Source organism: Pseudophryne corroboree, chromosome 8 (assembly GCF_028390025.1).
Source record: "Pseudophryne corroboree isolate aPseCor3 chromosome 8, aPseCor3.hap2, whole genome shotgun sequence".
Lineage (NCBI taxonomy): Eukaryota > Metazoa > Chordata > Amphibia > Anura > Myobatrachidae > Pseudophryne > Pseudophryne corroboree.
In genome coordinates this window covers 267,338,480-267,354,102 of record NC_086451.1, presented here as the reverse complement: position 1 = coordinate 267,354,102, position 15,623 = coordinate 267,338,480, and the positions used below count along the sequence as shown (strand labels likewise).

General features: G+C 46.5%; 1 protein-coding gene across 1 annotated transcript in view; it reads right to left on the bottom strand.

Moving 5' to 3' along the window:
- The window catches only part of CUL4B (cullin 4B), a 220,999-nt gene extending 208,643 nt beyond the window's left edge, over nucleotides 1–12,356 (bottom strand). Inside the window, exons 1-3 of the mRNA XM_063937225.1 lie at nucleotides 12,171–12,356; nucleotides 11,478–11,861; nucleotides 3,354–3,469 (exon numbers count right to left, since the gene is read on the bottom strand). Coding sequence (XP_063793295.1) covers nucleotides 3,354–3,469; nucleotides 11,478–11,861; nucleotides 12,171–12,222 — 552 coding nt within the window. The 5' untranslated portion in view covers nucleotides 12,223–12,356. The remainder of the gene's footprint in view (nucleotides 1–3,353; nucleotides 3,470–11,477; nucleotides 11,862–12,170) is intronic.
- Between the last annotated feature and the right edge of the window lie 3,267 nt (nucleotides 12,357–15,623).

Below are 15,623 nucleotides of genomic sequence, written 5' to 3'. Positions count from 1 at the left end.
TATTTTTTCACCAGCAGAGGGCGCTGTTGGTACCAGTAGAATTTCCTGACTCACTACTATAGGTTCACTCCATGTGATTTGGCGCCTGCATGAATTTTAACATGGCCGCCACTGTAAAATTCTGGACATATCAGCTAGGAGGGGGATCTTGCACCAGTGATACCCACTGCCTACACTATGGTATTTATATTGTTTGTTTTATGCGGCTGCTTCCTGAAGGGAGCCTCTCCTGTGGTGTCCGCCAATGTATGCGCTATGTTTTTTAACCCGTCCCGCGGCTGAGGCAATCTCAGCCGCGTGTTCACTGCAGCGTCTCCCGCTTCCGGCGGCTGAGGGTATTTGCTCAGCCGCGCGGTACGGTGATCTCCCGCTGGCCGGCGCGCCCTGGGGCCGCTCTAATAAGGTCCCGTAGCGGCGCCTCTCTCATGCTGACAGGGGAGACTTGTGCTGCGCTTGCTGAAGGAATCCCGGCCGCCTCACACTATTGTGCTGTCCGGCGCGCCGCTGCGGGGTCCGAGCTAATTAATTTCTGTTAGGGAGTTGTATGAATAAAGCCATTTGTTTGCGAACTGGCCCTTATAACAACCAGTACTCACAGACCTGATGAACCGATGTGAAGAGGATCTCCTGTGAGAGATGCAGATCCCTTCAAAAGGGATCTTTGTCTCTCAGTATTTTCAGGCTTTTTCTCCCTTTTCCTAGGGAGACGCAGCACCATTATTATCTGTATTCTCTGTCGAGAGTTGCAGGTCCCTTCCATAGGGATCTTTGTCTCTCACAAATCTGTGGTTCTTGTCTCCCTTTTCATTAGGGTGACGCAGCCCAAATCAAGAAAAAACAAAAGAAAATTTAGTTAGGAGCTCAGTGCTCCACGTGCTGTCCCTCCAGCACAATTTTCAAAACTGAGGGAGGAGGGATGTGAAGGGGGAGGAGCCGGCTGTGCAGACAATGCTAATTTTAGATTGTGCCACACCTCCGGTTGCCAGCTTCACACCCCCTAATGTATAAGGAACTCCAGTGTCCCCTAGTGGATGAAAGAGAAATATAGTAAAGTCAGCAACCACACTAGCAGTCAGTCACAGGTTATACATCAGTATAACAAGCAATATGAGCACATCATCAACTTACAACTACATTTTAAGTATGTAGGAGAACGTATTACTGCATCATGTTTAAACAGATCTAACGTATTCAGGACGCATTGTGAATGAAACAGTGAATGTATACTCATATGCAATAGGCACTTATCTAACTATTCGTGCTTAAAAGGGTTGAGACTTAATGCTGTATTACCCGTACTCAGTAGAGTGGGATACAGGGAGACTCGCCTCGCTTCCAGGACCGATCAATACGTTAGCAAACGCTGAGTGGATCCAGACGCTACTAGTGTACACTGCCGCTCCATGAACCTATAGCGAACACAGCCACCTATGCTGCAACTGGGTCCCCTTCGTGTACAGCGTCTGAGACGGAAGCGGTAAACAGTTCATGGCGGGAGACCTGGAGGAAATTGGTCATGAACTAGGGGAGGGGGGGGGGGGGGACCAGGAGAGCGTCTTACTCCCCACTGCTGACATCAACCCTAGGGATCGCGGCCTCATACTATTCCTGGAGCCCCTGATCCCTAAGGCCTAGCGCTGGTGCACCCGGTTGGCAGCCGCGTCAGCGACTGTTTGGTAGTCTCCTCCCAAAACAGCGCTTCTGTGTCCGTATTCCCCTACTAACCGATGCCTTACCTTCTCCCCGTGCTCCGACCACAGCATGGTAACGTTTGCTGGACCTGCTAGTATATCCAACACAGACGCCCGCCGAAACAGCACTGTACTCGTCGGTAAGCGTTGTCGCAACCCGGCAGAGAGTTGTTGGAGCGACTCTTTCTAAGGTAAGTATAAGATGCTATTTAGAAAGATCACTCAAGAAAAAAAATAGTAAGATTATAAAAATAAAATAAGAAAGCTTAGTGCTGCTAAAAACCAGCAGCCCTCTGACCATGGTCCGGTTCCTGCCACACCAAACAAAAAACTGATTTGCCTGAGCCAGGAGGCGGGGATATATGGACGGGCCTGTTGCATGCTGGGAGGCCGGAAAAGCTTTGACCGATTGGTGCAAATCCGCTGTCGCTTCATCACATCCCATTGTTATCCTGTGGACCCTGCCGGAGAAATTGTCAAATCATACAAATTGGTTAAATTAGTGATTGGAGCAATTTGTTTGAATGACAGGTTTTATCCATTTTCCAGTGTTTGGGAGCAAATGGTCAATTGTCATTTGCACTCAACCATTACTAGATTTTTATTCCAACCAGCCTTGACTGCACAGTGTATGCCCAGCTTTACAGTGCGCGTTTTCAAGGTATCCCCAGGAATGTGGAAAATATGTACTCTTAGGTTCCATTAGGACCAGGTTTTAGAAACACTGTAGTAATGATTCAGAGTAGCCACCACTGAGTCACTGTCAACCTGGACTTTGAGCCTGTAGCTCAGAGCGAAATATATGTACCAAGTTTCAGAACACTGATTGGCAAGATAGTCTGCAAATCAAATCATGTACATAAGAGCTAATGGAAGGTGGGAAATGCAGTCATGACAATTTCCCAGGCAACTCATAGACACAATCACCCCAGATTTTTCTTAGTAGCCAAGAGAGGTGCATAGGAATTACCTGCGAGGTTTCTCTACTGTAATTCTCGGTAATGTGTATATACACCCGCACATTTCTGAGAACTGAATTGCCCCTTCAGTCAGCCAGTTACCTAGATACCTGGTCCAAGGTTACAAACACACTGAAGCAAGTGGTATAGGTGAAAATGAAGAAGCCATTGACCATTCTCATACCGCTAGGGGCACATGGTGGTGCACAGTTGACTCACTGAGAGCGTGCTTTTTGGTCAAGCAGCACTATTGGGAATGGTTTTTAAACATTATGGTAAAAAAAAAAAAAATGAGGCAAAGAAAAACCATTCTATCACAGCTGGAATAGCTCATGTTGTGGTACGGATTTGCCGCCATTAGCCCTTGCATCAACCTTAAGTTTATTAGCATCCAACGCCAAAAAGCTGCAACTTGGACACAAGGTGGACATTCTAACATTATGAAAAATGACCCCTAACATACCGCCAAAGCAACAAACAGTGACTGCCATGCTGGAAAGACCTTTTCACTCCGACTTAAGTTGCACAGAAAACATACCCATGATGCACGTGTGTGCACTACTAATCACATACTCTCTCAGAAGACCTGTGCCCAACCATTTATCATTCTCCAGTATCTGTATTGGGTACATTCCAAACAAATACACAGGCATGTGATCCCTTCCCTATAATCACATCTCCATAAAGAAAAAGGGCCACTTACCTGGTATAATTCCTCCAAGTTGTATTTTATTGAAGTGCTATTTTCGATGGCTTCAACTGCTCCTTTCAGTTTGTGCCAGGTTTCATCAGTGTAGTTTTCAGGCAACTTGGGTTTATCTGTGGATATACATGTCATGTAAAAGACAGTTTGCAAACTACTAGTAAAATCGGGTAACAGTGCAGAATCCTTGTTAAGGTGTTATGTACAACTGTCTATTTGCGAAAGCTGTTGTAAAGAAACATCAGTTTAAATGCATGTGAAATCTTTTATCTGAGCAAGTGCTTCAATATGATTGGAGGTGAGCATTGTCCATTAAGCAATTGAGTGCTTAACCACTCTGGCAAAAGTCTTGATAGCCAGAAAATGGTTCTCCCCTGAATTACCCAATATATCTCATTAGCGGGCTCTGGTCAACGAGGTTTCTGGCCATGAACGAGCAATGTTTAGATCTAGTGACATGCTGGTTAAATACTCTAATAAATGGGATAGATGGAATACGTCAGCCCTTGGAGTGGGTGGGACGTGATGGAAAGGGGAAGGTATCCTGTGTAATGTATAATGTAGCTAATATGGAATGTGATATTATGCCTGTTTGTTCTGGGGCGATGCGGGAAGCATGGAGGCTTTAGAAATGACTCCTTATTGTTGTATTGACTATATATATGCGATATGTTGCCTGCTACATGTCATATCTTGTTTAACAGATATACTGTAAATCCAATGTCATTGATGTTTTTGATATACTATTTGTTGTACTTGACCTGTTTGTTGAGCTAGGTTTAGCTGCTGTATGTTTTTTTTTGTTTGTATATGTAAAACACTATCACTAAAAAATAACTGAATTTAAAAAAAAAAAAAAAGCAATTGAGCGCATGTGCTTTTTATAGCTGGAAAGCAGTTACGATCAAATCGCCAGTGAGACATTACCCTTAAGCTCATCTGCCATACGTTTAAGAGTAAAGGCCCCCATCCACTAGTCAGATTTGGGCAGTTTTCTTCAGATTTCGATGCATCTGACCATCATATCTGAAGAAAAGTGTTGCATCGGATGGCTCTTCAGATCCAATGCTCACTCCCGTGTCAGATATGTCTGAACTACAGATCTCTGAGGCTGCCCCAACTATTTATCTGAATCTGAAGAAAGCAGGTGCACATCGGATTGTTTTTTTTACTTCAGATGTATCTGATCAGATTCATCTGAAGCGTCACTTGACTGGCATCTCCCTGACCACTCCCACCCACCAAGAGGGGGAACAGCGGCAGCAGCAGCATCAGATCAATCACATGTAGCATGTGTGCATCAGATATATCTGATGCGATCTGGCACATGATATAGTGCATCAGATATATCTGAAGTGAATGTAATGAAAATTAAAGCCAGGGTCTGATCCGATTCCTGGGACGCTCCCGGGAGAGTTCAAGAGAAATCTGATGCTATCTGCAGTTCAGACAAGTCTGAGTAGTGGATGGCCACCTTAAGGCCCTCATGGTAAAGAAAGGTATACTTCTTCAAGCTGCAATGGTCCTTCATTTCCCTCACCTACACTGTCATTAGCTAGGGAAGAGGGATGCACACACTACATGTCAGTGATAGGACAGAACTTCTATGATTACTACAGATATCTCCTCATACATCTTACCTCAATACACCATGTAGCAGGAGATTAAAAGGATATGCGGCATACCTATAGTCTGTGTGCAACTTTGTCTGTATCTGCATACTACAATAGTGTTTTCTAGGAAAAGCCACAGGAAATCACTAACGTACAATTTCGGATGTAGATACAGACGCAAACATACAGGCACGCCGCATATCATTTTAAGCAGCATAAGCTGCTTGTGCATCCTAGTCACATTGTTTTCCAACAAAGCCGCATTTAAATGGAAAGACTTGCACATAAAGATGCTTATTGCCACCGAGTCACGCCACGGCAATGCTAGAAGGGCTGTTTAACATGCAGGCAGGCTAGATGTTAGTAAAAACATCTGTATATAGATCAGGCATGGCCAATCAGTGGTTCTCCAGCTGTTTAAAAACTGCAAGTCCCAGCATGCCCTGCCAAAGTTTTCATATTAGGAAATGCTAACACTGTGGCAGGGTATGCTGGCATGTGTAGTTTTAAAACAGCTGGAGAGCCACAGGTTGACCAGGCCTAATATAGATGGTCTATAAAATTATACCCCTTTCACATCGCACAAATAACCCGGTATCGACACGGCATATTGCCGTGTCGAACCGGGTCAGTGTGCGATGTGAAAGGTCCTTTGACGATTTAGCGGGTCGCCTGACCCGGTAATTCAACCCGGTAAAAAAGAAGGGTTTTACCCGGGTTGATTACCGGGTCAGGTGCGGTGTAAATGGGAGCCGTGTCCATGCGACACGGTTCCCATTCACAGCATAGGGAGAGGCGGCGCAGGAGATGAGCTCATCTCCCGGCGCCGCCTCCACCCCCGCCCCTGCTGCTCCCTCCGCTGCTATGGCAACCGACCCGGTATATTGCCGGGTCGGAAAGCCAGCAGCGGAGCGCAAATGCCGGATCCCACCCGGTAAGTACACGTTTGTCTTACCGGGTAGGATCCGGCATTTGCGGTCTGAATGCGGTATAAGCTTGACACACAACCAAGTCAACTAAAGCTCTCTACAGACAGAAGCTAGCCAAGGATGTATCCTAAGGATACATTAATCTTACTGCCGAACACTACATTTATCGGATGTTTAAACACAGGGGGGGGGGGGGGGGGGGGGGGGTTATTGTGAAAGGGAGATATTTTGTGGGAGTTCTCCAGTTTTTTTTTAAAGTGGCCATCATTTACATGGCAAAATCAACCTGTTTTTTCTATGTAAATTTCTTGTTGCTTTGAAAAAAAAAAAAACCCTTGAGAACTCACTAAATCTTTTGCTTTGTTAATCTCACACCTTATTACATCCCCCCCCCCCCCCCAGGTTTATTTTGCCTGAGACCTCTGCTGTTCCAGAGATAATCATTCTCCCCATGACAATATGGGGCTGATGCAGAGCTGAATGTCAGCGCAGCTTAAGGTGTGTACATACGACGCGATATGCACTTAACTTTCCTTACGATTTTGACTATGGGGTCAATTCAATTCGATGACTAGTTGCCAATTCCACTAGTTTACTTAAGTTTTGTCGACAATTGGAATTCCCACCAATTCAATTGTCGACAATTTGACAGTTTAGTCGGCGATGTATACACAATTCCTGACAATTTGTTCTCCCTATAGGTTATAATGGTCAGACCAATTCAATGAACTCGCGGGTGGGGAGAGAGTTTGAATTCCTGACAATTTTAGACTTAAACTCTCCCTTTTTTTCTCTCATCCCCCAAGGGATGAGAGTTTACAAATTTTTGTTTGAATTTAATACTAAGCTATTAGAAATGCTGTAAATAGGTCTAATTTTTCAATCCAACACATTTATATTCCCACTGGCTAGTTTAGCAAGTGGTTTGTCCCTCTCCCTTCTTAGTTGTTTCAACTAACATATCTTGCTGCAATAGAGGATTTCATCTGAAGGAGGAAGGACAGCATGCACCTGATTGGAGTTTTAAGAGGACGCCAATCAAATCTTATCGTATAGTACATGATTACACAACTAGGACAGCGATGTGTTTTGTGCCGCAGCGCACCGCAAACATTGCAGCGGGGCAGTTATGTCAGAGAATGCTGGTTCTCCCTACAAAACGGCAGGTTTACGTTGCGAGAACCGACATTCTCTGATTTATGGAGCGCTAAATTGACTAGCTGCGGGAGCCCCCTACTGGCACTATTCAATCCGTGCTGAAACTGAATTTACCCCTTCGAAAAACATTTTACTTAATTTAATATTATTTTCAGACTTTTTAAATCAACTTTTGGACTTGCGGTGCTGTGAAAAAAAATTCTGATACTCAGGTGGTGATACAAAAATGTTTGGAAAACCACTGCATTACACTACTAAATAAAATAATTTAAAAAAAAAACACTTTACTACTGCTGCTACTCTACACTGCTCACCCTGCACACACTACAATACTGCTGCTAATCTCTACTCCCGGCCCCACCTACAGTACACTACAGCGCCATACACACAGGGGGGTCGATTCTATTCGGCAACTAAAGAATAGCGCCGGGAATTAGCTCCCGACGCTATTCATTTCAGCAACTAGTTGCCCGCAATTGTCGGGAATTCTTCTCTCATCCCCGGGGGATGAGAGAAGAAACCTGACAAAAGTGCTGCCTCGCGGCCGGCGCAAGGCTGATTCTGTCGGGAATCAGCCTCGCGCCGGGTAGTTAAGTCGGAGAATGCCCGTTCTCCCGACAAAACTACCTGTTAAGTCGGCGAGAACGGGACATCGCCGACTTAACTTTAGCTGAATTGAATAGCGTCGGGAGCTAATTCCCGGCGCTATTCTTTAGTTGCCGAATAGAATCGACCCCAGGGAGATTTCCCCAGAGATGTGTGCTGAGTGAGGAGGAGGGGGTCGCTCATGTCACCCAGCGGTGAAATGAATGATGTGCTAGATTGAGCCTGCATGCAGACTCAATCTAGCACCAGCGACAGTGAAGCGCGGAGCCGCGCATTGCTATCGCTGTGGGGGTACACGCGGAGAGATCTGTGCTTAACTTCTAAGCAATCTAGTCAGATTTCTTAGAATTTAAGCACTGATCTCTGTGTGTACCCCCTTACCTCTCACCCAATACACTACTTCACTCCCTTCCCTGCATAATACGTCACTACCCTGCACTGCACCCCCCTCCCCGCACACACCATCTTGCACCCCCATCCCCACAAACACTATACTACAGCCACTACCCTGCACCCCACTCCCCACACCCAGTACACTAAGCGGGACAATCGGTTGATCGGCAGTTCATGCTACCATATTAGTAACCTACTCTTAGTGTACATCGACCCCTGAGTATTTACTATATGAGAACATGAGACACAGGGGCAATTCCCAAAGTGAAAAGGGCAAACACATATGCATGGACAAATGTACTGAAGGTCAGTATTTTGTAACTTTGGAAGTAATTTGGAGTTGGGTACATACCCATTTGCATAGTGAAATATCCACATTTGACCTGTGCATGCCTACATCTCAACCAACACTCGGGTGTGGAATGCATGACCGGTGGTAAGCATACCGGCAGCGGAATCCCGGCGGGAGGTGAGTGCAGCGAGCCCCTTGCGGGCTCTCTGCGCTGAGGGCTCGGTGGTGCCCTGCGCTCGCCACGTCTTCTATTCCCACTCTCTGGGTGTCGTGGACACCCACGAATGGGAATAGTCCCTGTTGGTTGGCATGCTGACCGTCAGGATAGTGAGGGTGTGGGATGTAGGGGGAGGTCATGTGATTGTCCGTCTCCGCCGGTCACATGAATACATCCCCCCAACACCCCCTGCCCCACTCTCAGTACACTACCTCTCACCCCTCCCCGCAAACACTACTGCAGCTACCCTGCACCCTCTCCACGCACACACTGTACACACCATCCCCTGCACTGGATCGGAGAAATTAAAACATCCAAAAACTATTCAAAGACCAACCCACAGTTGAATCCTATATTAAAAGACAGCGTTTAAAGAGGTTTGGACATGTCTGCAGAATGGAGCCTAAAAGAATACCATACCAGTGCCTAAATACTGTAACACATTCCGGAGGAATGGAAGATAAGTGATACGCCAAAGAAAACATGGCTAAAGTCGATTGCCCAAGATCTTCAACCATTACAATTCCATATTGATGATGTCAAGCAAGCCACCCTAAACCAATCCCAGTTACGTGTGATTAGAGATTCCCTGCCTTTGGCTGTCACAGTGCCAGCAAGCTTACCCTACTGGTGCCGACAATTAACTCACATTATAAGGCGATGATTGATGTTTTTCCACACTTCCACAGAACAATGTACTACTTCCCACTGCTGCTACCATTCCTTTCATGTCAGTACCAAAATTATTGTGGCTTCTACTCCAAAGTCTTGCCTTAACATTACATTTCTGTGAGTAAAAGGAGGGAAAATAAGTCTCCTCCCTGTCCCTTCCCCCGACTTGCATATTTAAGTCAGACTAAATACAATATCCCGCCCTGAAGTGAATTTCTGACTAAAAAAAAAAACACATTCCTGACAATTGAATTCCCGGGAGTTTGCAAACTCCCGCGAATTTGCAAATTCCCGGGAGTTTGCAAATTCCCGACAATCCTATTTAAGTCAGACTAATTACAATATCTCTCTCTGAATTGAATTGCCGACTAAAAAACACATTCCTGACAATTAAATTCCCGTGATGCACGGGAGTTTGTAAAGTCAGGAATTTGAAGACAAACTGTCACTGAATTGAATTGACCCCATTATAGTCAAAATCGTAAGGAAAGTTAGTGCATATCGCACAGTGTGTACACAGCTTGCGATGCGCGGTCCCGCGGGATCGGCATTGCAAGAAAAAACAGACTGCGCAGGTAGCCCAACATCGAATAGTCAATGTCGGGGAAACAGCACATCGCGCCGTGTGTACACGGCTTTAGAATAAGCTGGTACAAGTGTGCACTGATTATGAGAATAGTTAGAGGAGGACTGTCTTCAGCGAATATTAGATCTCTGCGTACACATCTAGTGCCCTATTTGCAAAGCAAATATTGTTGATTTGCATTGAACTCTTCCCGATAAGTATAAAAGGTAGTTGCAAGGTTCTCCTGGAATTTTAACCTGATGGAACAGTTTCTACTGAGAGTCTACTGAGGAGCCTATTGTCAGAGTTGCGGTCACCATAAATATAAATATTGTAGGATTTAAAAAATAAAATAAATAAATAAATGGGGGGGGGGGGGGGGGAGGAGCATGACTGAATAACAAACCATTTCATTTAGAGCAAGCTAGCACCCTCTGCAAATGAAGGAGGCGGGAGAGGCCACACCTGATCATATACTGTAGATCCTTATTCTATTCATCTATACAATCGTACTTTTTGGGATGTCCACCCTTTCTCCTTTGTATGTGGACTGCACATTCCTGTATACCTTTTTTCCTTTCTTCTATAATGTGAAACTTTTTTGCGGATAATAGTGATGTTATTATTGGTTGATTTTCAGGGTTAATTGTTTTTATCATGAGGTGGTATGGGACGAGTAATTATGATAAATAAAAGTAGTGTTTGGAGGCTAGACGTGTGTTAAGCCGGAACGTTCAGGAAGCGAGAATACCCGACACTGGTGAGAGGTGACAGTTCATTTAATATTATATAGATAATTGTTTTTTCCTGCCTAGACATTAAATGATGACCTCTTGTATCGGCAATACGCAAAACAGTCTGTACTACTGTCAGCATCCAATAAGCAACCCATAAATTATGATGATGAGTAAACAGGACTGTGACATCCAAGGAAAGGTAGCAACAGTACACATCCACTGCAACAGGACAAACAGAACTTCATTTCTATATAATGTCATCTAATGAATAGACATCAACATATACCTTTAATTCCGACAGTGCCTCTTATCGTAGCATTGCATGATTATAAATGGAAAGTAAAAGCAGATGACCAGGAACCAGTTCCAGGAGAGATAAGAAGAGCAGAACTAATACGATTTCAGTACAAGTTACTTGCATAGCCCTCCATTTAGAAATTGATCGCCAAACAATGGGGCAGATGTATTAACCTGGAGAAGGCATAAGGAAGTGATAAACCAGTGATATGTGCGAGGTGATAAACACACCAGCCAATCAGCTCCAATATGTAAATTAACAGTTAGGTTCTGATTGGCTGGTGCCTTTATCACCTTGCACATATCACTGGTTTATCACTTCCTTATGTCTTCTCCAGGTTAATACATCTGCCCCAATGAACTGCCAACATGGTACCTGTGGTTACTCTAATGTGCACATTAAGTTAACAGGTCAATATGGGAAAAAGGCACAGGAGTCTACTAATATAATTTTGTGCTACCTACATTTAACGTACAAACACACTGACCAATACGTCGCTGAAAGCATTACTAAATGACTAATGAAACGCTACCGTCTAATGCTACATACATTGCTGCCAAGACTGCACCACATACCACGCCACCTTCCAATGCAGAGTACAATGTAAAAGCAGATGCCCGTATGAGCCTGCTGACTTTCTTTACCTTTAAAGTTCTTGATGACTAGCTTCTTAGCGGAGCCCGGCTTGCTGTTGGCAAAGCTGGACACCGGAGAGGCCTTGGTGAGGCCATTGGCATGGTGGCCGGCGACCACTGGGGAGATGAGCAGGTTCTTACTCCTCAGGGGCTGGGGGGCAGAGGAAGAGGAGGGGGACTCCTCAGCCATCTTCACATCGAGTCCCAGAAAGTCCAGGGTGTCCTCAAACCGCAGCTTCTTCTGGATGTGGTTACTGGAGCCGCTGCTGGAGTGTCTGGGGGGCGAGATGGGGTCGAAGTCGTCAGCGCTGCTGCTGTGCAGCTTTCTCTTCTTGCTGCTGCTGGCTCCCTCTGCCTTCACCTCCTGCGCCGGAGGGTTGGGGGATGACAAACCTGAGGGGAACATGAAAGCAGCACACCGATGACACCCGTGCCGGGGAATGGGAATCACTACACACCCCGGGCTGCCTGGCTCTCACAAGGCCCCGGCTTGGCGGCTGCTTACAGCCCCGGAGATATCCCACTTTCGAGTTGTTTATTGTCAGGAGAAAAGGCACCAAAGATGGCCTCACTTCCTCTCCCGGGGCATCTCGGGTAGAGCAGCCGGAGGAGGCTACCGGCAGCTGGATCCTTCCCACCTCAGCTCCCCTGATTCTCCTCCCCTGCCCGGTCTCACGATCAGTACCCGCCCCTCTTACCTACCGGAAGGGCTGGCGGCGAGGTCTTTCATAATGCCCGACCGTGCGGGCCTCATCCGGTGCCTTTCCCTCGCCGAGCTGATTGGTCTTGGCGCAGAGTTCGGGAACTGGGAGGTAGAGCGAGAAACGCTGGGAGCCGGGGGGCGGGCCACACCGAGACAGATCGCTGCCTACTAGCTGACGTCAGATCACAACAGAGGCCGCTTATTGGCTGGGACACGTGACATGCTGTCACCCGCGTGCCGCCAAGCGCCTCCTATTTTACCTGGCTCGTGCCCGCCCCGCCACTACCCGGCCAGTGTGTGGCTGCCGGCAGGAGCAGAGCTGGGGGTATCTGGCGATGATCGGGGCGGGCAGAGGAGCACGTGCGCGCTCTCCAATAACACATCATGCACACACACTAACCTATGCTGCGCTACTGCATATGAGCAGCTCTTTTGTATAGCATCAGTTTGGTACTTTATATGTCTGCCCATTGATTGCCATGGCATTATGTATACATACACATTTAAGACGTGGAGTAATCTAACAGCAGCGTGATAAGGGCACTTGCGGGAATTTTACTTACTGGTCAGATAATACTGGTATTTTGGAGTCGATGGCATTGCATGGTTTCCCACCACCCGTATTCCTTCCTTCCCTCCCGCTATTCCCCATCTCACCTTTCCATCTACCCGTGTCCCCCTTCTGCCCATCTCTCTCCATCTCATCTCTCCCACTGTTCTCCATAGTCCTCAGTCTCTCCCTCAGACCCTGTAACACGAACCCCTTCTACCAGGTATAAAGTGCTCTGTTCCTGGATTTCCAGATTCGTTTTTGATAGCCATCACTTGAGTTATGCTGGCCGTACACTAGGTAGATACTGGGTACGAATACACAATATCGACCTATCCAGTAGCGGATCTTGCCACGGGTAAGCAGGACTTTTGCCTGGGGCGCCGCCTTCCGGAGGGCGCAGGGCGCCATCTGGAGGGCGCCGCACCAGGGCAAGAGCCGCTGCTGCTGTGTGCCCCCCTGCTGCCGCTGGCCGCTGCCCTGCCGCTGGGAAGGGAAACTAGACGCGTACGCGTCTAGTTTTCCTTCGTGGAGAGGTCCTTTACTGTGCGGTGCGCGATGACGTCATCGCGCACCGCACATCATTTCAGTCTGTACAGGGGGCGTTAATGACCATGCCCCCTGTACAAAGCCACGCCCCCTAATGCCGCCCAGGACGCCAGAAGCCCCGGAACCGGCCCTGGACCTATCATTTGACCCATTGCATGCACATTGTGCACATTAATGGGTACGAATACACAATATCGACCTATGACCCATTGCATGCACATTGTGCACATTAATGGGTCCGAATGCGATGCGCGGGTCGCATGTCACATCAGCTGATCATATGTGCTGCACATATGATTGCCGATCATCGGCCCCCGGCAATTGCAGAGGTACGATAGATGTACGGTGCCAGCGGGAGGGATCACTAATTTATGGCCAGGATAAAACTACTTTGATGATGATAATTGTGTTTAGGTGATGGCAGGGGGAAGTCCAGTAGCAGAGCATTGTGTACCTGGTGGAAGGGATCATGTTGGAGGGTATGCTCCCACATCCTCCCATCTCTCTTCCCATCTATCATCTCTCTCTTTCCCACCCCACTCCTCTTCCTCCTCCGTCACATCTCCCACTCTCTTTCCTATCTACCCCTCTTCCCTTATCTCTGTCCCCATCTTACATCTCTCTCCCCCTCTTCCTGCCATCTGTCTCTCCCTCACATCTCTCTCCCTGGTCCTCCATTCTCTCCCTTTTCCACCAAACTCTTGCCAATTCCCATACAATATATTTACTTGAAGCTGTATAGTGGAGTGGCCCCCTCACAATTCAGTTCTAACTGCGCAACTGATAGACGGACACATGAACATTTCATATAATAGATTCAAAGCAAAATAATACATGTAGTTCTAACGGAATGTAGTTATGTGACCGGTGGTCACATTACTTCCCCCTACATCCCGCACCCTCACAATCCCGACGGTCGGTATGCCGACCAACAGGGACTATTCCCATAGAGTGGAAGAGAACCCGTGGCGACCGCAGCGAGCCCGCAAGGGGCTTGTTGCGCTCGCCCCTCCACCGGCATTCCCCTGCCGGGATGCCGGCGTCGGTATGACCGCCGGTCATGCTATACACACCCGTTCTAACCAGTATGCTTGCAAATGCATGGATAATGTGAGAATGGTTAATGTCTTTAACTTCCTTAACGTATAATAACCTACTTTGCCTTAAAATACAAACTTTTCAACGAAAGCTTTAAGGGGCCGATTTATCACCATCTGCATCCCCAGATGTGGATGTGCTGTGATAATATCGGACAAACTCGCAATGCGATATTTGAGGATGTATCAATAATCACATGAAATGACAGAGCTTACGAAAAAGCTCTGCCCCTGCGAATGCCCAACGCAGCATTATCTGGGAATTTTTCGAAAAACATACCCCGAGGTTCTGCTGTACATATTGTTTTGTTCATACGTTTGTAAATCCAGTCATCAGGACACAGAGACATGTGAGTTCACTGCTGTGCTGTTTATTCCCTCACCAACTCCAGGCACACTGCACACTGGACCACCCACTTCCCAGCATCCCTCTGGTCCCAGGGACCATCACTGAAGATTCAGGCTTACACAGATTAGTAAGGGAGTGTCTACAAATATTAAGCATTCTAATAAACTAACATCACATCCTCTTTTCTTTAAAGATAAGCCCTGTACGCTTCAATGCAACAATTAACAACGTCATATTAAGAACATCATCTAACACGTTTGAATGAGTCTCTCAGGTCTGCGTATATTCCCTTTTGGGTCTTTCATACACAGTCTGTGTTTTATCGACCATGTTGGACCTTTCTAGAATCGTGGTTTGTTCACCATTATCAGGATCATCATACATGTCAGATGAAGGGTATTCTTCAGTCATGTTGTCTTCATTATGGTTAGGTTGAGATCTTAAATCCGCCCGATTTCTTCTTACTTCCGTTCCACGCTCTGTACGTAGAGTATAAGATCTTGGTGCTACTTGTGCTTGCACAATACCTTTCTGCACCCAAATATCTTTCTCGTGATCTCTGAGACGGACTTGATCACCCGATTTTAGATCAGATAAGCTTTTTGCTCGCCTGTCATGGAACAGTTTCTGTTTCGCCTGTTGACGTTCCTTACTCAGTCTGACCAACGCTGAGTTATGTGTATTAAGCAGTTCATCATGTATCGGGAGATTTGCTCTAATCCTCCTTCCCATCAGCATTTGTGCAGGAGAAAGTCCATTCTGTAAAGGTGTACTGCGGTAGATTAAAAGACTTTTGTAGAAATCTTCTTTACCTTCTTGAGCCTTTTTCATGAGACTCTACAGTTTTTACTGAACTTTCCACTAAACCATTTGAGCGTGGATATTGGGGACTTGACGTAGTATGGAC